Genomic DNA, 25,630 nt, shown 5'->3' with positions numbered 1-25,630 from the left:
CAAGTGTATGCAGAGTTGTGATGTCATAGTGCAGCTGTCCCTTTGATTACTGGGAAGAACAATAACGCCTCTTTCTAATGTTCCTTCCCTTTAGCCTCTGACAGTGACGGCACCATCCCTAACCATTGCGGAGAACATGGCTGACCTGATCGATGGATACTGCAGGCTGGTAAACGGAGCCACACAGTCCTTCATCATCAGACCCCAGAAAGGTGAGATTCTGTTTTCATTTCTGCTGCACTGTAGACAAGCTCACCCCAGCAGCCAGTTCTGACCTTGTTAACACTAAATGTGAAGACCAGATGCCTTGTCATAACCTGGATGCTTGTTTGTGTGGGGACAGTGGTCCTCGTCACAGCACACAGACTCAAGGCTGGGCTGAAGTGCACTGTGACAGTACAGGGCTGTGAGTAACCCTTAGAGTAGCTCCTGAGTTACCATTGGTTCTTTCAGCTGTGGAGATTCTTCTTCCCAGTTCTTTTTCAAGTGTCCTTTGTAGTTCAGGTTGAAGTTTCTATCCTTTTGTGTTTTCCCCCCTTTACATTTGAAAAGCTTAGAGTTGGTGAAGAACCAAATAAATTCTGTGTCAATATGTGAAATTAAAGAATTTGGTACCCCCCAAAAAAGAATTGGGTGAATAAACATCATAGAAATGAGGCTTATGTCTCCTCATGAAGAAGAGCTTTGTAAATATAGTTAGTGCAGAGGACAAGGATATTCTGAGGATATGGATTTCTGAGGCATCTTTGGAAACATTCCAAGTGGATCCATGGAATGTGGGGAAAACCTAGGCTTTGGCAGGGTACTAATTCCTCTAGTATACTTTGTGTCCTGCCGTGGACTATGCTTACTCTGCAGACCCCAGGTCCATTAGTCTATCTTCCTTTACCATAAAGCACTCTGAGAGCTAGCTCAGGGCCAGGTAAGGGTGTGATGGGATAAGGGAAGGAAGAACAGTCTATGACAGTATGCTCTGAGGGGCTCAGAAACTTAGGAGGGTCCAGTAGAGTACAGGGTTCCCGAAAGATCTCTGTAAGGGATGATGATGGACCTGGATTGTAAGGAAGCAAGGTTTCTGCTGAATTCCTTTACAGCTATATACATTGTTCCATTGTACTTCCTGCATAGATTTTGGGTGTTTCTAGTAAACCACTTTATCAAAGACCTTTGGCAAGGCATTTAGATTTTGATTTTAAGAGCTCCTTGGTCTTTAAGTCATTTGGGAAGACTGTTTTATCATTTATTGTCGCTTTATTAGGACTTGGCATATCTTTCCACGTGAACCCAATACCCAGTTATGTTTGTTGTAAGTTTTGTATGGAAACCCATAATAGCTTAAAGTAGAATCAGTGTGATGACCTTGACCAGATTGGACTGTCACTAAACACCAGAATCAGGCTTCTCCTCCTTCCTGGACTTGCCTTCATACTCTCCTTTAAAGGAGCAAGGACTTGCTCATGTCGCTTTCTGTTTTCTTCCCAGAAGGTGAACGGGCATTGCCATCAATACCGAAGTAAGTGCTCCATTTGTGCTTTCCTTACTTGGTTTTCTTAGAAACTTTAAGATAATCGTGGGGTTTTATTATCTGTTTTCCTGAAAAATTAAATCTCTACATATATTCAAGGACTGTGAAAACATGTTTCCAAATATAAATCAAATAAGTTGTAAGTTATAGATGAAATATATATTTAATCAAGAAGCTTAAAAATTAGTTTTCCTCTCATTTCAAGTCTATTAAGGGATCTAGAGATAGTTATGGTAATAATAAGCTTAGACATTCACTTCATCACTCATTCAGAAATGTGAAAATAAGCCTTCTCTTTTACAGTTAGAAAAATGAAAGAGATGTGATTGGTAGTTTACTGTTCATGTTACAAATTTCATAAGATAAATGTTGATTTTTAATGTAATTAAAGAAATGAAATAGCAATGCAAAAAAATTACATTATTACTTCTGTATTCCTAGTCAGCATGCCAAGAACTGGAGGGGCCAAGCTATAAAGGCAAAAATCTAGCTGTTCAGATAAACAGGTAACTGAATGCTAGAAACTGTCAGTTCTCGGATACTTAAGAAGCAGTGGAGATGTGGAAGCCTGGGACAAGGAGTGCTAACCCGGGGCTTGTCTTCATTCTGTAGCCCATCCTCTGGCTCTCCTTGATAAATCTATCTTGATAATCTGCTTTAGCAGCATCTTACCATTTCTCTCCTGTTTCTCACAATTAGTATCACCTGTCGGGGACTATCCTAGTAGGGCCTTTATTGATGACCTCAGGCCCAGAATTGTATCAGAGTCAGAAAAGTATTACTTGCTACAGAATATGGAAGGATCTAGGCAGTGTCCAAGGAAGCCAAGGAGAAAATTTCTAAGAGTCCCATAGGACACACCGAGATCTTAAGCAGTATGTGGCAGCAGAGTGTGTAAAGGTTTGTCCATGAGGACTTGGTGCCAAGCTGTTTGGTGTTAGGTATGTGCCTTTTGTCAACTCTGGCCAGCACACCTACTAAGTCTGCATGTCTACCTCAGTCCCTCATCAGACTGTCCTAAATAAAGCTCTTTTCTGACATGTGGCCTTGCTGACACCTCTAGCCTCAATTTTGATGTTCCTTACATTCTCTTCTGCTAAATTATACTTGTTTAATTTTTCTATCAACTGTCCCTAACTCTCCTTCGTGGCTTTCTCTTCTACATCACTTTTGGAAATACAGGCCTCTGAGTTAGGAGGGCATACCATTGCATTTGCCTATAACATCTGGTCAGTGTGTAACCACATTTTGGAAAATAGCCTCTTGTCTTGCCTTCATATGCCTGACAGTCACCTCCCTCTCTGATAGCCACATTCTGTGGAGTCATGAATATGAAGGCGAACAGGAGTTGGAGAAGTAGTTTTCTCTCATGGACCGCTCTGCGCCCCTCTTTGGGCCAACAGCTAATGCTTTTTTTTTTTTTTTTTTTTTTTTTTGGAGACAGGATTTCTCTGTATAGCTCTGGCTGTCCTGAAACTCACTCTGTAGACCAGGCTGGCCTAACTCAGAAATCCGCCTGCCTCTGCCTCCCAGAGTGCTTGGATTACAGGCGTGCGCTGCCACTGCCCGGCTCAGCTAATGCTTTCTTAAGAGTGTTTGCAGCTAGAAAACATAAGGAATTGTTTTGATCTGGCCATATAGGAATTATGAACATGAGTATAAAACATGAGCAAAGGAGGCACAGACCTTACAGCAAGCAGACTCTAGTACTACATTTTCAACAGTAGTGAGAGAAGGCAGGCACATGAGAAAGGTAATGGGCAGGAGAGTCTGGTGCTCTGGCTAAAGAATAAGGAACAAGTAATATGTGCTACTCAGTAACACTGTGCCCTGCCTGCTGCTGAGTGGACTTGATACACAGTATGGGAGCCTTGTTGCTTTAGTGGAAGAGAAACCTCTGGTTTGGTAGACAGTAACTTCTTTTTTATAGATAGTTTTTAAGTATTTGCTGAATTTAGTAAAAGATAATAAATTATATAATCCTGTACTATGGTTTTTGATTGTACAAGTTATTCAGTTTTATATAGACTATTTCTGGCTGCAAAAAAAAAAAGACCTTGTTAAGTTCTGATATTTGTTTTAGTATAATCTGTATTCTAGGAAAATTTTCATTTGGTACTTGTATAGTAAATGCTTATGGAATAGGAAGAGGTTTTCCTTATGAATAAAAACCAAGGAAATGGCTGAAAAATGTAGAACTCCTATTTTAAAAAGATATTTTAAAATATCATTATCTGTATTGTATGATTGCATGTACATATTGGAAAACCACATGTCACACATTGCCAGCATGGAAATCAAAGGAGAGCTTTGTCAGGTCTGTCCTCTGTCTCTTTTCCCTTGACATAGACTCCAGGGGCCAAACCCAGGCTGCCAGGCTTGCAGTGCAAGCGCTCTCACTTGCTGAGCCATTTTTTTCAGCCAGTGAGAGAGCTTTTTCCCTGTGTTTGTTGCTTTCCAAAATTTTTAAACTATGCTTGTACTTTTTTAAGAGTAACTAAATTTTTTCAATCTGTTGAATAGCAGATAATATACAATAGCAATATAGACACAACATTTTTACATGCTATTAGATTTAGAGGTTAAAATGCTACTATACATTTTAAATTAGTTTTTATTTTGTGCATTCATTAGTGTGCTTATGTGTGTATGTATATGCATACACACGTACACATACATATCTATAAGTACACACATGCCCCAGTGCTGCACTTATATTCAACAGAAGACAATCTTGTCAGTATCCATTCTTTTACCATGTGGATTCAGGGAGCAGATTCAGATCGTCAGTCTTGGTGGCCACTATCTTTACCTGTTGAAGTATCTTGCTGACCCTTAATTTATGTTTCAGTTAGAAAAATTTTGTCTTTGTTGCATGGTTCTTTATAACTTTTGTACAATTATTTACAATCTAATGTTTAAAGCCTTTTATAGCCTTTACATTGCACATTACACAATATTATAAATAGCTCTAAGTGACCTGTATGCACAACTTAGTCCAGACACATCTCTTGTTCTTCATTTGTCTGTTTTAAAATTGATTAATTAGCTGATTGAATATCTCTTCCTTCCTTCATTGATTGATTGATTTATATTTGTGGTGCTGGGGATGAATCCCAGAGCCCCAAATGTGCTAAACAAGTGCTCTGTCATGGTCTTAGAAGCATTAACACGGCCTGTCCATACTCAGTGTCTTTTTTTCAAGACTCCAGTTAAAAAAACAAATCACCTGTCTAGAACAGAATCTTTCAGGAATGGTGCTGGCCTTCCTAATCTGAGGCAGATGCAGATTTCTGTTTGACAAGGACAGGTGTTTAGTCCTGGTAAGGGCAGTGCTTATACTTTGTTCTGTTGCAGGTTGGCCAACAGTGAAAAGCAAGGCATGCGGACACATGCAGTCTCTGTGTCAGGTAAGAATCTTCAGGTAGAGACCTTGAAGAGTAAGCGTGAGGAGGAGAATGCCAATGCCACCCTGTTGTTTAGTTCATCTGCTTAGAAAGCACCTGTGTGTTCTGCTGTGGTAAAATAGCTATCCATGTGGACTTTATTGTAGATGCTGCCTGTGACCCTATATGTTACTCACTGGGTACACAGGGCTCCATATTATCTCAATGCATGTTGTATTTAGAATGAAACCTTAACTTTTGAAGTTGTCATTATAATTTATCTTTATTGAGTTTAGCAGGATTTAATAGAATACACTTTGTATTGTGTGTTTGAAGTTCAAAATATGTGATTTTTTTTTTAAGTGGTTTTCTTCTTTCACAGTTAACATAATGGTTATTTAATACAGTCACGGTATTACATAAGCATTATCTTAATACTGTGGCTATGGTGACTTTCATGTTATGTTTTCAAAGGTGTGCTCCCTTTTCCTCATCTAAACATGTGGAGAATAAAAGAATTATAGGGAGGGGCAGAAAAAGGCACCTTCCAAGGGCTCCAGCTGTATATCTTAATATATGTCATACCTTACTATCATACCTGTACATAATTCCACATGTGTATATGTTCCTGTACACTATCTGTTCTCAGATATGCATTCATTATGTGAACATAATGGTTATATTTCTAAAATAAAACCTTCTGGTATATTCATTACATGATAGATGAGACTTAATTCCTGTTCATTTGTTTTGAGTCAGTTTTTCTTGAAATTTAATTAGTATTTTTGCCCAGTTGTTCCTGGATGTTATTTTGGTACCTAACCTAAAATGTATCTGTTTGTTCTCTTCTTTGCCTCAAACATCCCACATATCTTCTTTACTCCACAGGTGTTTGAGATATACACCTGGCAGAGTCATTCTGTTAGTGGGCAGCACTATCAGTGATCTGATGGCCTAGAGCCAACAGCTACATCTTGGCAGTGTACAGAGAAGCTCTTGGTCCTGGATTTGGTCTCACTGGGCAGTTTCAGGACTGCTGCATGTTCTCCAGGACATGTCAGTTATTTGAGAGCCTAAACCATGACTTGGAAGTAAATCTAGAGTGTTAGGTTTGTTGGGTGTCATCAGCCTTTTGTACAGTTCTTATTTGGCTTGTGGTGTGTATACGTATTGACTTTGTAAACTCAGCAGGCCCTCATAGTTTTATTGTGTTGGAAGGGAAAAGACTCAAATGCCATAGTAGAAGTCCTGAGGAAAGAAGTAGTCTAAGCCTCCAAGGGTGATTCCTTAGTGTTGTTTACAGGATAGATGGGTGAGGTTTGAGCAGCACTTATCATTCAGGTAGTGACATGCATATACCCCTTGCAAAGGTTGCTGCAGGTAAAGCCCGGCTTCTATGGCTCTTCTAGCTTCTCTCTTCATGTTGGTGCCTCGGTTTCCTTCAATAGTTGGTCAGCATCAAAACTCTGCATTTTACTTCCCTGTCAGCATTCCTATTTGACACCTTCTGCCCAGAAAGAAAAAGCTGGCCATTTGTTGTTATTTAAAACAAATCTTACTTTTGTAGCCAAGGCTGTCCTGAAGTTGTTGATGTTCTTACTGACTCCTAAATGCTAAGATTATTAGTATGCACTGCCATGCCTGAGGAGCTGGATTTTACTGAGTGCTATTGTATTTAGTTTTTGCTTTGTGTTCTGTGTTCTTTTCTATGAATTAACTCCTGAAATCCTTGTAACACGCTGCTGAGATAATCTCTCTCAGTGTACAGATGATGAGACTAATGGCCAAGAGGTCACAAAGTTGGCTGAAGATACACAGTGAGCAAAAATAGGGTTATTGTGCAAACCTGGAAAGTAACCTCAACGTCTGTTTTAATTTCCCAGGATTCCTGGAGTGTCTAAGGAGGGGTTGTGTTTCCATCTCTGATTTACTTCTTTCAGAAAAATTCTTAGTAAGAACCCTGTGCCTACCAGATGACACTAAGATTCAGTCAGACGCTTTTATGTCATCTCTTGGTCTAGGCCTGCCTTTCCTCTCTCCACCTTTTCCTGCGCCATGTTGTTTCTCATTTATATTATGCCGAGGATTGTGGTCACTCTTTTCTGTCTTATTCTTTCCTTCCTTACACAACATCATTCTATCCCTAAAAGCTGCACTTTGGTCCTAGACTGGGCAGAGAATAGTGCTCAGTGTCCAGGGCTGGTTAGCGACAGCTGGCGTATTTAGCCTTGTTGGTCCTGTTGATCAAGACCATCTACTACTTGCTTCTAGGCTAAGTCAGATTTGTAAAACCTGTCTTCACAGACTGTAAAGCAGTGCCCACATAGCCTGCAGTCTGCACACAGTGAGTCCAAGTGCTGGCCTGGCATCCCTGGGAGTGTGTTAGTTTGCTGTAAATGTATCCCAAGAGTATTTCTTGACTTTGCAGCCAAGATGTGTGTTGAGATGCTGACCCTCTGCACTAAATTCTATTTGGGGTTGGGGGGGGGGCTATGTTTTTCTATATCTGCTACCTCAATGAGCCTGCTTTGTGCAGACAGTGGAGTGGGTTGTGCTCTGGGTGGTCACTTTCCTGTTACACCCTACCTCACTAATCTATGACATGTCCTACCCAGTGGCATGAATATATTCACGGGTGGGTGCCTCAGGTTGATTGTAGAAGGGTTTACCTTTGAAATTTCAACTATTTCACTGTAGAAACAAAATTGTCAGAGTCTCGCAAAGATACCTACTAGTGTAATGGTTCCTGAGGCATGTTATTCTTAGAGTTAAACAGATTTTAAAAAAACAAAAACAAAATAATTTTTCACTCCCTTTTGTGAGTTCAAGTAGAACTTGAGCCCAGTGTATAAGACCAGTGCCCTAGCCTGTCTGCAGGGATCTTCAAGTGTGTCCTGAGTGAATACCACTGAAACAGGGTTCGTGTAAGGACATCTCCCAGATCATAGAGTAATGTTGACTTCAAGTATTGAAGGCTTAGCTGTGTTTGGGGTTTTGGGGTTTGGGTTTTCTAAGAATAAGCAGGCCCTTGATTGATCCCCGAAATCTCAGCTGTGAGTAGAAGTCCATGATGGTTGCTATTATGTTATTTTGTGGCCCTTGTTCAATGTTTATAAATTATCTCTTTTATATATGTCTATGGAATTGACTGCAATGGTGTATTTTTAATCTGACAGAAGTATTTTTTTTTAATTTTATTGAACTCTCTGTGCTTAAAGAACAGATGTACTACTTTTAGACAATTTTAGTCTTATTGCTTATGTTTATAATAGATTGTTTGGATTATTTTTTTTTTTTACTATACATAATTCTACTTAGGTAGGATTTCTTTTAGTTATATTGAGTTATTCACTTATGTTTATCAAGAAAACATTTAGCGGCCAGTCGGTGGTGGCGCATGACTTTAATCCCAGCACTTGGAAGGCAGAGGCAGGTGCATTTCTGAGTTCGAGGCCAGCCTGGTCTACAGAGTGAGTTCCAGGATAGCCGGGGCTACACAGAGAAACCCTGTCTTGGAAAAAAAAACAAAAAACAAAACTAAACAAACAAACAAACAAACAAAAAAAAACAAAAAAGAAAAGAAAAGCTTTTAGCAAAATAAATGTTGTTTGTATAAGTTTGCTTCTTTTCAAATCCTAGAACATCTCAAAAATGGTTGAGTGTTTTGTATACAGGTCTGAGAAATGTATACAGGTCTGGAGAAGTTGATAATCATCCCTGCATCTCTCTCCTTGTGGGCTATTGCATGCTGAGTCTATTGTCCATTGATTGCTTTGCTGCTGCTTAGCAAATACATACTTATATGCTTAGGAATTATGCCTGACGTGTCCACAGTATTGTCTTGTTTATCAATATACCTGATTTGGAGATGAGGAATCCACCCCTCTCTGCACATGTGTGGCTTGGCCAGGTTCATGTAGTAGTGAGTAATAGCCCACTGTAAGCCTCGACCTTGAGCTGCAGGAACTCATTGTCTTTTCATTAAATGCCATTGATCATTGCAGAATCGTGATGTGTGCAGGGAGTAATATTTTAGAATGTGGTTTCATTAGAGCAATTTTTCTCCATTCAGCAGGAATATTAAGTACTGACTTTTCTGTTTGAATTCAATTGCCAAAATGTTGCCACCCCTCCCCCATCCCCCATTTAAAATGGTGGCTGACTTATCTCAAACTATGCAACCCCGCCTGGCTTAGAACTTACTGTGATCCTCCTTTGTAAGTATTCCTAGTACTGGAATTACAGGCTTGTGACACCATGGTTCTGAATGCTTGATTTAAACACTATTCAGAATTTAAAGATGTAGGGTGGACAGCCCCTTTCTTAACTTTAGAATATTTCTAACTAGTGCAAAAGAAGTTCATTTACAGCTAGCAGTAGTGGTGCACTACTTTAATCCCAGCACTCAGGAGTTAGAAATAGGTGGATCTCTGAGTTCAAGGCCAGCCTGGTCTTACAGAATGAGTTCCAGGACAGCCAGGGATACACAGAGAAAACTTGTTTTAAAAAACAAACAAATAAAAGCAAAGCACAGCCAGATGTGGTGACACATATCTAAAAATCTCAGTTTTTTAGGAGGTTGAAGCAGGAGGCATACCATTTTGAAGCCAGCCTCTGTAAGAAGTCTAAGCTAGGTTGTATGAACTATTTTGTTAAAAGATGGAGATACAGCTTAGTGGTAGAGCACTTATCTGCCATGTGCAGTCCCTAATACTGCTTGAGAAAAGTTCATTGTTGTAAATTATGTTCTTTAGGATACATTGCTAGTGATATGTGCAGAGTCATAGGCATTAGCTATTGTAAGCATACTCTGAGAACCTGGAAAACTAGGAATTATTCTAGTCTTACTGGTCACAATTAATATGACTGATCTGGCAGTTTAGTTTAGGAGCAACTCTATAGCATTAAAAAACTTCAGTGTCTCTGGTGCCTAGAGGCACCCTAGCTGGCTCTAGTGTACACAGATAAGGGCAGGAGTGATAGAATACTCCATCAGTGTTGCTTCTTGCTCATGCTCCCATCTTGATGTCATGTAGTTTTCCTCTGTGATTCCTGAGAGGTCTCAAGTGTTCAGAGGTCACAGAAACAAGGAAATCCCAGCATGGTAAGTTGAGAAATAGTGTCCTATGAGAGAGACAGAGATGGAGACTTCTTCCCCTGGCCTTGAGCTCCCTGTTTTCATATGTGGGAGGTGGTATAGGACTGGTAGGATCACCTGAGCCATTTTGCCATTCAAAAAGGCTAGTCAATGAGGACTTCTGTCTTTATAAGGAGTCCTTGCAGCCCTGTGGGGTTTGTTTCTTGTCTTCCCTAACAGCCTTCATACCAGGAGGGAAATGAAATGCTATACCAGTTCACTCTACAAAAGTGTGTGTTTTAGACTAGGCACTCCTTAAGTATTCTTGGTTCACAAACTTTAATCTTTTGGCTAAACTGATGAGAACAGTGATTAAATAAAATTTAATATAGATTACAAGAAACCTATGCACCATCTTGCTAATTATCAGACAAGTACTGGTAACATTGAAGAACAGGAAAAATGAATCCCACCTGAGAGCTTCACAATAGTAACTGCATAGTAATTATGGGTTAAATTAAGACTTTGTGATGCAAGATAAACAATAGAGATAAATAGACAATATCCAATTCTGACTGTGTCTTTTGCCCTTGAGGAATTTCTTGAAATATTTTATCATTGAGTGTTTCAAGTATATCCAGAAGAGAGGACAGAATTGTGAATTGATTTTCTACATACTACATACTCATCATCAGAAGCCAAAAGCTTACAACCAGTTTCATGTTAGCTTTGCCTCCAGCTCTTACATATATGTCTGTAATCCTGTTATTATTCCAAAGCAAATGGTTTTTAAGCTCCTTTCCCTCTAAATAAAAAATGTTATCAGGCATTCAGTGTGTTTAAATCCCATGTCTTCCATCTTTCTTCTCAGTTTTATCTAGAGAATAGTGAAACAAGACATCCTTGTTCAGTTTCCTCCCTGCCATTTCTGTCAGCCAGGCGTTCCTGTTTGTTTGTAATCTTCTAGTTTTAATTTTATGACTGTAATAAAATTTGCTGACTAAAAGCAGTTTAGTCTTTTATTTGTGTATTTATTTATTGACTTACACGTCCAAGTTACCGGCATCAAGGCAAGTTAGGCTAGGAGCTCAAGCAGAAACCATGTAGGAATGCTGCCTACTGGCTTGCTTATGCTCATGTTTACCTTACTCCATAACAAGTCCCAGGCCTGCCAGTGCTACACTGTGAGATACTGTTGCCAAAAATAATAAATGAAAGTTGCTCAGTGGGATGGCACCCAGCCAGTTTCAAACCTGACCTCTGTAATGCTCTGTGAGTGACTCACCTAAAGTTGGAAGCTATTGATATGCATTCCTTTGCCTCAATGTGATAGCATACATTTTTCCCCCTCTCCTTCCTTTATTTGTTTAGAATACTTTATAGACACTCCCTAAGGGAGTTTTTCTACTTGAGAGACAGGAAAACAGCTTTTTGTGCATATGCAAGTTTGATTTGTTTGTTTTTAGAGGCCAGGTCTCACTATGTAAGTCTGGCTCTCCTGGAGTTTACTATGTAAACCAGGCTGGTTTTGAACTCACAGATATCCTCCTGCCTCTGTCTTCAAAGTGCTGGGATTAAAAGCGTGCACCACCATGCCTGGTTGTGATGATTAGTTTTAATTGTCAGCTTAACACAGTGTAGAATCACCTGGAAAGAAAGTCATAAAGAAAGATTATTTATATCAAGTTGGCATTCTTGTGGAAAACTGTCTGAGTTATGTTCAATGAAGTGAGAAGTCATGCCCGTTGTGGGCAGCAACATTCCCTAGATCTGCATCTTGAATTATAGAAATAGAGAAAGGGGACTAATCAGAATGAGCATGTAAAAATTCGTTGTCTCTGCTCTTGACTATATATGAATATTTCTTCAAGTAGTTCCTGCCTTGACTTCCCACAGGAATGGACTGTAGCCTGAAATTCCTGTAACTCCATAATTAGGAGGTTACAAAACACCTTCCCCCCCTAAATTTCCATTTGTCAGCATAATTTATCACCACAATATTAAGACAGTGTGATGTTCCATCCAAACCCCCTCCTGTCCCCCACCCCAGCAGGATTCTCCTCTTGAGGGCTCAGTGCATCTTGGCCACAGGATGCCTCAGTTGCTGCCCACTACTCTTCATGTCAAGGACCAGTACTGAGTGCATGGATTACTGCTGCCAGTCTTTGTATCTCCCTTGCATGATCTCTTTCCTTTATGGCTTAATTTAGTCTGTAGCTTGTCTGTAGCTCTTAGAAATTCATTGAGCACCTCATGCCCAGCACATTGGAGCTGAATCCTAGTGCCTTTGCTGAGCCTATGCCTGGCCCTGAGTGGCTTCCCTCTACATTGGCCTTCTGTTTCTCCTTCCAGTTCATTACATTGCAGATCCTAATTGTCTACACCTAAGTCCTAAGTCCATGGCTTTATTTTGCTTAACACTGTCTCCTATACAATATGTCTAAGCCACTGTAGATGTTCAAAGCATGCAGCAAAAATAATTATCTTCTGTAAGTTAAGAAGCCTCGCCTTTTTTATATGAAGCAGGTTAAACTCAGTATTAAGAAGCACATTTTAAAAACTGCTTCTTTTTCAGTCAAGATAAAGAATATTTACCTGCCCAGAAATAGACTATATAATAAAGAACCGAGAAAAGCTAGACTTGGGCAGTGGTTCCTCCCCAAGAAGTGTAAACTATCTGTGTGAGTAGGAGAGCTGCTGTCTGAATTCAGGCTGCCAGGCTTCTTTTGTTTGTTTGTTTATTTAATTTTATTTTTATTTATTTTCTTACCATACTTTCTTAGAGAATGGTTTTAAGAATCATGAGTTTAAAATGTAGGCATTTTTTTCTCAATTTTTATTTTATTTAGTTTTGGCTTTTTTTTTTTAATTTTTCTTTTTGTTTTTTGAGATGGGGTCCTATGTAGCCCAGACAGACTTTCAACTCCTGATCCTTTTGCCTCCACCCAAAGCTGTGAGATTATAAGCATTTACCTCCATATCTGGCTTCAGACATCCTCTTAGGTAGATAGAGTATATGTCTCAATATCAGGAAATTAATACTGACAGATGTTGTTTAGCCCATACTAGTTTAATGCAGGATTGTCCCCCATAGGTCTTTGATCCTGAGTGTCTCCCTCCCACCTTAGTCTGTAATACACCCAGCATCAAATGGACCGTTTTATTATCTGGCCAGAGCTATGATGTAGGAAGTCTAGAAACTAAGACCAAGCACTCAGATGATATAGTCAGAAACGGTCACTGAACTCAAAACATGCCTCTTGAAAAATACTGCTATTTTGTACATTTTAGTTCTTCTCATTTCCCTAGTATGTTAATAGTGAGATTATTGCCTTCTTTTTTTGTAAGATTTATTTATTTCATGCATATGAGTTACACCATCACGGCCTTCAGACAGAGCAGAAGAGAACATCAAATTCATTACAAGTGGTTGTGAGCCACCATGTGGTTGCTGGGAAGTGAACTCAAGACCTCAAGAAGAACAATCAGTGTTCTTAACCTCTGAGCCATCTCTCCAGCCCCAGATTATTGTCTTCTTGATGGCCAAATTATTTTAACCTTCATTGGGCCCACATTCAAGTCAGAACTGTTACTCATGTCACCATAGTGTGCACTGTCACACTCTGTGTGCTTGCTTCTGACATGTGTGCTCTACTGCCATTGCCGTAGTGTACCTACCGCAATGGCAGTACTCTGTGTCTTCCTGCTTCACAGAGAGAGTGGGTCCCTCATCATAAGTTTAAGCACATGGTGGACAAATGAGTGGATAGATGGTGGCAGCTTTGCATCTTCTATAGTTGGACATCCTCGTCGTCGTCATCAGTTTATGTCAACATAGTCCTGATCTTAACTGCTCATAAAATTCTTAACAGTTTTCTAAGATTTCTTTATTTATGGACAAATATTAAATGTTTACAAATGCATAGACTGTTCTTGAGCCTAAAGTTATTCATTAGTATGTATGTATGTATGTATGTATGTATGTATGTATGTATGTATGTATTTTGTTATACATGTCTCCATACCCCCGTTTTATTTTTAGCTGTGTTATTTGTTACTTGGCTGACCTGAAGAGCTCATCACTGTCGTTTGCTTTCGTTTGGTTTATGTCTAGTGTTAATCTTTAGTAAAACAATTGTTTTGAAGCTACAAGTCAGTGATAGTAATAAGAGCATTTCAATTTTGTATTTGTTTTTATAGTTAAAGTTTTAAGATTAGTTGGTTGGGGGGTTTGTATTGAAATAATTTCTGTTTTTCTCTTTCTTCTTTTGCCTCTTTGTAAAGGAGTCAATCACTGCCAACATAAAGTTAAGAAAGCTAGGCGCTTTCTCCCTTTGGTCTTCTGTTCTCTTGAACCTCCTCCAACGGGTACTGCACTGTACTGCACTGCACTGCACTCACACAGGCTTTCCTGTCAACCAAGGCACCTTATAAAACTAACTATAGCTAGATGCTCCTAGATTGTCCCAAGCAGTCAGTAGCTATACTGAATATCAGTGTATGTGCTGTCCACTGTCCAGATGTGATAACTTGATGGGGCAGGTTTTGTGTCTTGCAATTGACATAATTTATGCCATTGTCTTAACTAGACAATCTTTTTGTTGACCTTTTGCTGCTTTTAAATGCATGACAGGACATGAAGTAGCTTCCTGGTGCCATTTCTGTTATCTTGTTTTCCTACAGGGGTTGTCAAGACCTGTTTCTGGTCTTGTGAGTTTCCTAATACAGCATGTGGGACACGGTCCATGTGAGCCCTGGGTGTCTGCATTCTGTGTCCTGGGAGGCAGATGTTCAGGATAAATGAGGCAGCTGGGCCACTTAGAGGGTTTTCTAGTAAAACAGTGTTTTTTGTTATAATTATTAAAACATTTTTTCAAAAATGCTTGAAAATTAGTAGTTTTGTATGAATTCAAATGGGAATCTGAATTGTCATCAAAACCTTGAGAACTATGTTTGCCTTTTATGGTAGTGTGGGCAAGGCCTGCATCTATCACAAGGGAATTCAGTTCACTGCCTCATTCAGTTCACTGCTCATCTTCTGGTGACCCTTTTGCTTACAGGGTAGTGAAGAGTTTCTTGTATCTGAAATGATACAAATGTTCAAGGAAAGTGGAAGCTCATTTAACATTTAACAATGAAAGACAGTGAAATTACTTTTGCCTATGTGGTAGAAAGTAATTAAGCTCCACTGTTTTCCTGTGTAACTGTAAAATCTGTTGGCAGCTTAAAACTTTGCTTGATGGCTTTCAACTCCAGTAAACACACTAGTAGTGCATTTTTTTAATCTTGTGAATAAACCTTGGGGTGATTTTATTATTTCCTTAAGCTTTGATTTACTTGTCATTTTAATAGTTGTTTCCTTCTCTTTTCTCCTTCCTTCCTGTCCCTCCTACCCTTTGTTCCCTGCTTTTTCCTTTGCATGCCACCTGGATCTGCAGATGAAATTAGTGGGGACGGTAATATTTATTTTCACATTCGTGTTACTGCTGTGAGATAATCATGTGGTGCATGTATAATAACTCTTAATTTATGAATGAGGTACTAAAAAGCAAACACGGTGTTCTTTAACAGTTGCTTAACTGCAATAATCAAGGAAACACTAGAACTATAATGATTACTTTTTCCTCAGTATTTAATATATTTTAAAATTACTTTGTGTTAGGGTTTTTGTCTGCTTTGTGTTGTTCCTGCACAAAATTTGGTGTATTAATTCCAGAAGATAAGTTTTATAAACTAAAATAGAGGGAAATTAGTATTTTTCGTTGTGGTTAAGTGACAGAATACCTTCAGTGGAGGTTTTTACTGCTAGATGTTAATCTGCAGAGTATGAGCATACAGGTCCATGGAACTCCAGGGAAGAATGTTCTCCTTGTGGAATTGGAAGCCAGTGTGGAGCTTCACTTCCGGGGTGCTCTGTGGAAGTCAGGTGTCAGTTCCTGTTACCCTGTGCTTTCTGACTACCTGCCAACCCTCCTTCACCTCATCAGGCTGCGTAGTTGACAGATGGAAACATCAACCATTAGAGACTAGAAGTGAGGCTCCAGGTTCTGCCTCCTCTACTGGTCCATTCTGTCACCACCTGACTTGGAAGTGACCTTAGCAGCCTGCTTTCCCATGAGAAAAGGCCCCATTGGTCATTGTGAGGATGACTGCTAAGCACAGATGCAGACAACTATAGACAAGCATTGGTTACCACAGATGGGTGCAATGCAAACATTCATGTGTACATTTAAGTTCCTGGTACTGATTTAGCTAGAGCCAGGCTGTGTTCCATTTTATAGGTAGTAACAGAGTCATGGTCTTGGCCAGGGTTCGTAAGAAACTAAGGCTCATCTGTTCTAGTGTTGCCTCCTGAGATAACAATGTTTTAATGCTAGCATTAAAATGTGGAGCCAGCAACTACATGGTGGCTCACAACCATTTGTAATATAATCTGATGCCCTCTTCTGGTGCGTCTGAAGATAGTTACAGTATAGTCGTATAAATAAAATAAATATTTAAAAAAAATGAGGAACTGAAACTAGAGTGTCCATAAGTAAACAGTTTGGTTACAACATAGCCTCACACATTTGTCGGCTTGGCGCCTGTCCACCCAAGGCTGTGGTGTGAACAGCAAAGCCAAGTCCTTGCCACAGGAGTACAGTTGTAAAATATTTCTTCTTGCCTGACCTCTTACAGAAGTATTTCACTCCCTGGTATAAGCCATGTAGTTGGCTAAGATTTTGAGTAAAATGGCCTTGTGGTTCCTAGAAAAAGCCCTCTTTGTGATGTTATATGTTTGGTTTCTGCAGAGTTAATAATATGTTAACCCTGGCAAGATAAGACCCTGGGGGTGCTTAGTCCTCCTGAATTATCTAAATGAGCTAGCCCCTGTGACAGCATTAGTGCATGGCCTTGATGGTAAAGTACATGCACACGCATGAGCCACCTTCCAAGCCCCAAGAGCAGCAGGAAAGCCAGTCAGGAGAACAGTTGTCAGAGTTTTGGGTGCCTTCCTGCTCTAGCAGACATGCCTCCTGAGGCTTAGGAAGAGATTGAGGCAGAGCTGTGTCCTACCCAATGCATCAGGAATCACAGTTTCAGTTTCTGAGGGAAATTCCGAGCTCGGGCTTTTGTACATTGCTTTTCTCTACAGACCCAAGGACAGTATCCAAGCTACACCAGGGCAGCCCTCACAAACTCCAGGCAGGCCCAGTCATGCAACTTCAAGGACATGTGTGCCAGGGTGTGTGTCACCCTGTGATACCACTGTTTTGTCTCCTTTCACTGTGCTGTAACATGAGAACTTGTCTCTGATTCTGAGCTATTACCTTCTTCCCTTTCATATTGTGATACTGAAACATAACAAATCAAAATAATATTTTAATATTTAGAAATTATTGTTTTTATAATAATTATTTGTATTTTTCCAAGTTATTTCTTCCTATTTTTGAGATAGAGATGTCCAGCCCATGCTGGTGTCCAACTTGGTATGTAACCAAGGATAACATTGAATTTCTAATCCTCCTGTCTTCAACTTTTGAATGCTCAGGTTATGGTGTGTGCCTTTGTGCCTAGTTTCATGAGGTACTGGAGACTAAACGTGGGGCCTTGTGTATGCTTGCTAGGTATACTAACTGTGCTATATTCCCAGCCCTACCCCCTTTTTATTTTATTTTATTTTTTTGAGGCAAAGTATTGCTTGTGTTCCCCAGGTTGGCCCCAAATGATCCTCCCACCTTAGGCTCAGGCATAGCTGGGATGACAGGCATATATAGCTGACTTTTGAGCCTTGAATTTATGGCCTATGATCCCAAAATTGTCTGCCAAGTTTACATGTCTGATGAACTTTTCTGTGAATGTCTCTGGAGCATAATTGTGCTTCAAAATACATGTTTTGATAGTCTCAAAGCAGAAGGTTATCTGGTCTCAGAAGTATAGGTCCAAACACTTTGTGTGTGTGTGTGTGTGTGTGTGTGTGTGTGTATGTGTGTGTTTAAGTGTAGCTATGACTGTCCTCGAACTCACTATGTAGACCAAACTGGCCTTGAATTCTTGAGTGCTGGATCAAAGGCATGGGCTAACACACCTTGAGACATTCCAAATAACTTTGAAAGATAATAAAAGCTGATGTGCCACATCTTAGAGCTAAGCCTTTGTGAGTTATGTTGAGAGCATGTGAACAAACATATTCTGAGAGCTATGTTACTAGTCACAGCACTGTCCAGTCTTTATCCCCCAATTCTTTCTTATTTTGGTGCCCAGATCCTTTTTGACTTCCTGTGTTGTTCCTGTGATGCCATTATTCAGGGATCGTTTTCTGACTGGCCTCCGTATGTCCTACAATCCTTAAAGATAACAAACTTGCCGTAGTGTGTCCTGTGTGTATCAACCCATAAAGCACAAATACAGCTCTCATAAGTCAGCAGAGATTTTCCTCAAATAACTTTCTAGAAAATATACAAAGCCTTTATGTTTTAGTTTTTGTTTTGGGGGTTTTGTTTTGATGTGAAGTCTCACTCTATAGCCCAGGCTAGCCTTAAACTCATGAATGATCCCTACTGCCTTGACCTCCCAATGATCCTAATGCCTTGCCATTTCAGGAGTGAGCCACTATGCCTGGCATGGATAATGTATGTGTCCTTTCTTATGATTTTGTGAACTAACTGAAATGTAGATGATATTATTTTTCCAAATCCATATTGATGCTGGGCCTGCTGTATATATAAGTCATTTCCATTTTTTGCCTTCTTAATTGTTTCAAGATTGTTATGTCCTGGGGCGTGTGGGGCGTGTGATATGAACTTGTTTTGGAGGTACTTGAGTTAAAGGAAGACTGTCTGAAAGGATCTAAAAACAGGAACTACTTATCTTCAGGTCCTAAGACAGTCCTTGTGAACAGTAGCATTAGAAATGCCTGCCATTTCTCAGTCCCTGTCAACATCATTTCCTATTATCATAACCCCACAGCTGCATACTGCTCTCATATACATGAAGGCATGGCTTTGGCATAGGCAGGTAAACAGACAGGTACAGCATGCCCTGCTGTTTGTTGTCTCTGTGACCCTGCATAAGTTTCTCAAGTCCTGGGAATACACAGTACTAACTGTTACCATGTGCATTCATCCTCATTGTTTAGCACATAGCTTCTGAGCATGTGCATTGTGTCCGATACTGTGCTTGATGTGGAGGACACTGAAGAGAAAAGGGACACCTGGGGACACTGCTCCAGTAGCCTCTGCTCTGGAGAGGTGGCATATGGGTGACAAAGTAGCAAACTAATATATGGTACTTAAAGAACAATTAGAGAATTAAGAATAAGGAATAGGGATTGAAGCAAGTTATGGTAGCAGAAACCAAAACTAGCTGTGTGCCCACATGAGCCTTTTTTAGGACATAGTAAGACTCAGTCACTGCTATCAGAGTCATCTTCTGTTTCATACCCTTCATTCAGACAGTAGACTCCAGTTACCTGAGAGGATTCACTTTGGGATGAGCTTGCTGTGGTCTTCTGTTACCCAGGAATTTGTGCTGCAGTGGCTTTGGGCATTCGGGTGTATAGTGCTGATTAAGTCTCTTATATTACATAATGAACAGAAAGCAATTGGCAGAGACCAATCTGAGTGCTATGTTGATTCCATGGCTCAGCTATTGGAGTAGACACCTTCTTACCTGGTCATGGCTTTTAGAGAGCAGCTCCCTCCAGCCTCCAGCTTTTCTTTTATTGGCTGTCATACACAAAAGCAAAGTGGCAGGCCTACTGGGTATCAAATATCTGAGAACCCAGTAAGGGAGCCAAGAGAAGGTTGCATTTCAGGTTTATTAAAATTTTGCTTTAGGGACTAGAGAGATGGCTCAGAGGTTAACCCTGACTGTTCTTGTAGAGGATAGATTTGATTCCCAGCACTTACATGACTGCTCACAACCATTTGTAACTCCAATTCTGGCATTTGATGCCTTTTTCTGACCTCTATGGGCACCAAACATACAGATAAGGCAAAATGTCCATGCACATAAGATTTTTAAAAACTAAATTAAGTCCAGCATGGTGGCACATTCTTTTAATTCAGCACTTGGGAGGCAGAGGCACAGGTGCTCTGTGAGTTTGAGGCCAGCCTGGTCTGCAAAGAGAGTCCAGGACAGCCAAGACAGAGAAACCCTGTCTTGAAAAACAAAGCAAAAATAAAAAACTAAATATCAAAAATGTTTTGATTTAATTCTATATAGACAATGCTTATAAACATGTGAGGATATTATAGAGTATGTACCTGTAATTTAGGAAAGTTGATATTTTTCCCCAGCCAGAATTTTTTTTTTTTAATTTTTAATCCCTTTCAGTGCTGCCTACACATTCAGAACCGTATTGTTCCCTGTAGAGCGGTGGTTCTAAACTGTCCTAACTGTGCAACCCTTTAATACAGTTTTTCATGTTGTGGTAATCCCCAGCCATAAGATTTTTCATTGCTACTTAGTAACTATAATTTTGCTACTGTTGGGAAGCATAATGTAAATATCTGATCCTTGACACCTATGGGTGCCATGACCAACAATGAGAACCATTGCTTTAGAGGTTTGGTGGCAGTGGTTATCCTGTTGCAGCACATGCAGTGGCAGTATCCTCAACACTCGAAAGAGTGCTTTCTGGTCTTTCCTTGGCTTGTGTGCTTTTGATCTCAGTGGTGGAGAGGAGAAGGCACTTGCAGTGTAGGTGTCAAGCTAGCTCTCTGAGAGATTTATCATCAGCTTGCAAGTCCTATCCAGCTTTCAGAGAGGCTTAGCAGGTGAAAGTCTTCTCCTGAGGGAGTCAACCAGAATCCTAACTGCCTTCCCAGCACTGGTATTACTTACTCAGCAGTGGCAGTTTTCTCCACAAGTGTTCTTTTAACTTTCCCAGTACTACCATGAGGGTTAAGCTGCTACAATTACCAAAAGGGATTAGTGGAAGCATGAATATATACACCTTATCTCAAAAGTAGCTCAGTTTAACATGCAGTTTGTTTGTTCTTAATCTTTTTACTAGAACTTTTTCCTGGGTAAAAAGGCACCAAAAGATAAATTCTTGGATTGTGTGGTTGGTTTGTTTGTTTGTTTGTTTTAACCCAGAATAAATGCAATAAACTACCTCAGAAATTGGGTCACTATGTGTTCCTGAGAACCTCAGAGTTGTCCTGGCAGGATAAATGGAGTGAAATGGACTCCATTTGCAGGTATCTGTGTCACCTGTGGGAATTCCCACCGCGCCTCAGTGTGGTTTAGATGTGATTTGCTGTAGTTGAAGGAGAGCATTGGACTAAGCAGGCATCTCCTTTGAATTTTGTAGTGCTTAATTAACATCCTACTGGTTTCCATAAGGATTATTAGCCTGTTTGCCTTCTGATAAACAAGTGTGTGTGTGATGACATGTTGGGCCACAATGTCACTTTTCTTTTTATAATTACATGTGAGCCAGATATGAATCCTAGTATTCTGAGAAGTCCATTTGCCCATTGTGGGTTTGTGGCACAGAATCCTGTTTGAAATTATGTTGAAGGTCAATTGGTCAAGTGTGTTAATTCACCCAACCTGTCTTGTTTCCTTCCAAATAGAGACAGATGACTATGCTGAGATCATCGATGAGGAAGACACATACACCATGCCCTCGAGTAAGTAGGCTGCTTGCTCCCCACAATGAGAGCTTTAGAGCATATCTGTTATTTGAGCACCTAACAGAAATAAATGTTCTATCAACTTTTAGGTAGAATTCTTTATGCCTACCATAAAGTCAGAAGCTTGAAATGTTCTATTCATTTAATTATTTTCATTTAATTATAGATTTTTTTTGTCATATTATTTTCTGGCTCTATGATAATGTAGTCTTCATTAATTATTTTGCCTTAATAAAAAATGAGTGTTATTTCAAGTTTAAATGTATATGTACTCACATTGAGTGGAATATTATTTCAAGTTTAAATGTGTATATACACTTATTGAATAACTTGCTTTTCTCTGTAAAATTATCTTCATTGCTATTCACTAGTTTGGAAATGTCAACATGCCCTTTTCCACAGTGATTGTGCACCATATTGGTGGAGGAAAATCTGCATGCCCTAGACCTGCCTGGGAGTATATTGCCCCTATATATTGAATTGGATAAGTCCTTGAGTTTTCACTTTGGTGTATAAATCAATCAATTAATTAAGCCCCACATCTAGGCCTTAAAAATTAACTTTAAGTCCAAATGACCTGGTTTCATGTATTTCATGTATTCTCTTGTGGAGTATTTTTAAAGTGTCCTTATTTGGATTTTCTGTATGCATTAGAGAGATAGTACCAAAATAAAGAGAAAACAGGCAGGCTTCTGAGGCCTATAGTTCCCTGCTCATGTCCACCTACCTTTTAAGAGTCCCTTTAACATGTTTGGTAAGAGTCACCCCAAGATACTTTATACTATTTGTGGCTATTGTGAAGGGGGTCATTTCCCTAATTTCTTTCTCAGCCTGCTTATCCTTTGAGTATAGCAAGGCCACTGATTTGCTTGAGTTGATTTTGTAGCCAGCTTTAACATCTGGGTGAAGGAATGGAGATGCAGTACATAGGTTTGGGCTGCAAACAGTAACTTAAGACAATGAGTTCAACTTGAATTTACCATTTTGACTAGCCTTTAGTCATTTCTCCATTTCTTCAGAGAGCCCACATTTGTGACTTTGTTACTTATAATTGACTAGGAAATACAAACATCTCTTATCCAGAATTTATGGAATAGATATTTAAATGTCTTTGAATTAACTCAAAGATGGTTGGTTATTATGTGTGTTTAGTTTCTTTTTTATTCATTTGTGCTTAAAGTAATTAAGTAAATATTATTGAAATGTACTCTCCAAGTTTGTTATTGTTAATCTCATTGCTATTAGTAATTTCTAAGCAAGGTCTTCCACTTTTTTTCCTCTCTCTTAATTGCAATACAGAAAGCTATGGAATAGATGAAGGTAACAGGATCCTTTGATATAACTGCATTTGCTTGCAATTGTCACAGTGGAGTGATGGGGGTGTTTCAGTTTCAGTTAATATGTTTTCAAACTCGTCATTGGTTTACTCATACTGTTAAATCAGTGGAGTTACTGGCTAAATCGATTTTAAAGAGGAAGGAAAACAGCTGTCTAAAACTTGGGGGTGATCTGTCTGTTTTAGTTTTCTAACCCAGGTATCTGTTGACAATTGCTGTTGTGTTGGTGACACCAGAGATGGAACATATGCAGGGGAGGCATGGGGTGATTCTCATGCCTGAAGTAGCCCAAAACTGGATATCTAATCCAACTAGAATTTGGCTTTTGTGCATTCCTAATAGGTACTTTATTTCCATGTGGTAAATAACTCAGTGTAACTTGATTTGATGTCTTAATTGGAGCACATACTCTCAGATGCTTGTGAAGATATATTCAATTCAAAGTCATTTGAAATTAATTCTGGAAACTACCTCTTTAAACTCTTTTAGCTCCATAAATAATCTAGAGATAGGATTAAAATGAAGTGGAAAACTCTTAAACTTTCAAAAGTCTAGTTTACTTAAAAAGTTTAATGTTGATTCTGTACTTAAAAATTGCAATTACTTAAAAAATAATTGCTTTAAATAATTTTAGAGCCTTTATATATTAATACCTAAACCAATAGTGATTATTAAATATATATATAATGTAGTATTTAGAGCAATTATTTAGAAAATCATCAGATAAATCAGATTTCCAAGCACAAAATGGGCTAAAAATAAAAATCTACCATCAGTCAAACTCACTGTTTGATAGTTCTGCCATACCTGATTACTAATAGTCTTTAAAATAATGTTTAAGAGGGTTCCACTCAAACATTTTTTATGTTGATATGATGCAAATGAAAATGTATTCACGAATGATAATTAGATAAATGTATCTATTGTGCTATATTCACATTTCAAATTCTGTGCCAGTTTATTTATATGTGGGCCATGTTTTGCAGCCAGGGATTATGAGATTCAGAGAGAAAGAATAGAACTTGGACGCTGTATTGGAGAAGGTCAGTTTGGAGATGTACATCAAGGCGTGTACCTGAGCCCAGTAAGTCTTTACCACTACCAGAAATCAAGATTGATTTTTGATTATTTAAGTATGTAAAGCTAGTGTTTACAGAATTGTGCAACATTTTACCACAGTCAATTTTAGAACTCTTCTTCACCTCAAAAACTTGATACCCATTCAACAAATACTGTTGTCTTCTTTCTGCCTCTCAGTTTCCCTGCTGAGGATATTTTATATAAATGGGATCATATAGTATGCAATCTTCTTCCCCTTCATTGCCTTATAATATTCATTTATATACATTTACCACCTTTTATGCATCCTTTTTAAAGTAATTCATTTTATGTGTATGAGTGTTTTGCCTGCATGTACATATGTCTACCATGCTTTACTGTTGTCTAAGGAGGTCAGAAGAGGATTTTGAACAATTGTAAACTGACATGTAGATTCTGGGAATCAAAGCTGAGTCCTCTGGAAGAGAACAGGTCTTATTAACACATGAACTGTCGCTCTATGCCCCCTTTGTCTATTCTCCACTTACTGAGTGCCTAGAATGTTTCTACTTTCTGGTTATTGAGTGTTGCAGTGAACATTGATATAAGCAGCTTCCTCATGTAGTAGCTATGCTTAACTTTTTGACTCTCGATTTTTCAAGTACTCTTCATGTTACATGCCTCCTAGCCAAGATTTCTGTATCACCAGTGGCATTCATTTTGTCTCTTTTCTTTTTAACTTTGTGTTTTAGAATTTCAGCATATATTTATTGAAGAAACTTTGGAAAACAAAATGTTGATAGGTGCACAGATGGTTGTGATGATATAACAGCACAGAAAATTGACTGTTGTGACATCCTTGGTGTGAACACTTGAGATACTGCTTTTCCACTGAGCTTCCATAGTTGCCTTTTTTCATAAACTACCTAGACAGAAGGAAAAGCTTCCCGCTTGTCCTATCATGTAGTTGGAAGTGGAAGTTCCCATTCTGATGCCTTTCCTCTGTTTTTAAATGGAATTACCTAATATATTGTTTACCACTCTGCTTGGTGGTGGTAGGAGAGCTGGGCCTAAAATGAGGCAGACTATAGTCTCATGCAGTAGCCACCTTTATCCAGAGCATCAGACAGTATATCCTCTTAAGGGTTAAGAATAACATGAGTAAGGTGTTCAGTCACAAGGACAAGCCACACATGGCAACACCATGTTTTTCATAGAGGCATATAAATGACAACAGCTGAAGTAAATTCACTTCTATCTGTTATATCTGGGAGGAGAACAAAAACACATTCAAAGAAAAAGCCTATGTTTTCAAGAAACAGTGGTCATAGGACTTAACTTGCTTTCTTGTAGTTTTCTCACAAGCAGTCAGAATTCTCACACAACTCTAATTGGACAATATATTATACATTTTTCCTATTTTCTTTTATCAATTTCAAGAAAACTATATCTGTATTTATTTTCATTGTCTGCCTTTTGAGGCCAAAATACAGCCTGGGTCTTAATTAGTAGAAAATCTAAGCCTAGACATAGCTCTGCCTGACTCTGATGATAGGAAATGGGGCTCATGGGTTTCTGTTACTAAATCAGGTAGTCTGCCTTTTTTTTTTTTTATTAACAACTTCTTATAAGTAAATTCCCAG

General features: G+C 39.1%; 1 protein-coding gene across 12 annotated transcripts in view; it reads left to right on the top strand.

Annotated features, from left to right (window-relative positions):
• Window positions 1-25,630, top strand: part of Ptk2 (protein tyrosine kinase 2) — a 201,556-nt gene that overhangs the window by 114,067 nt on the left and 61,859 nt on the right. For all 12 annotated transcript variants that reach the window (XM_052161699.1, XM_052161707.1, XM_052161701.1 and 9 more), the window contains 5 exons: window positions 95-212; window positions 1,483-1,513; window positions 4,883-4,935; window positions 21,553-21,609; window positions 23,936-24,033. In XM_052161699.1, coding sequence (XP_052017659.1) covers window positions 95-212; window positions 1,483-1,513; window positions 4,883-4,935; window positions 21,553-21,609; window positions 23,936-24,033 — 357 coding nt within the window. The remainder of the gene's footprint in view (window positions 1-94; window positions 213-1,482; window positions 1,514-4,882; window positions 4,936-21,552; window positions 21,610-23,935; window positions 24,034-25,630) is intronic.

The sequence above is a fragment of the Apodemus sylvaticus genome, chromosome 17 (assembly GCF_947179515.1).
Source record: "Apodemus sylvaticus chromosome 17, mApoSyl1.1, whole genome shotgun sequence".
In the NCBI taxonomy this organism is placed as follows: domain Eukaryota; kingdom Metazoa; phylum Chordata; class Mammalia; order Rodentia; family Muridae; genus Apodemus; species Apodemus sylvaticus.
This window is presented reverse-complemented; position numbering and strand designations above follow the sequence as displayed.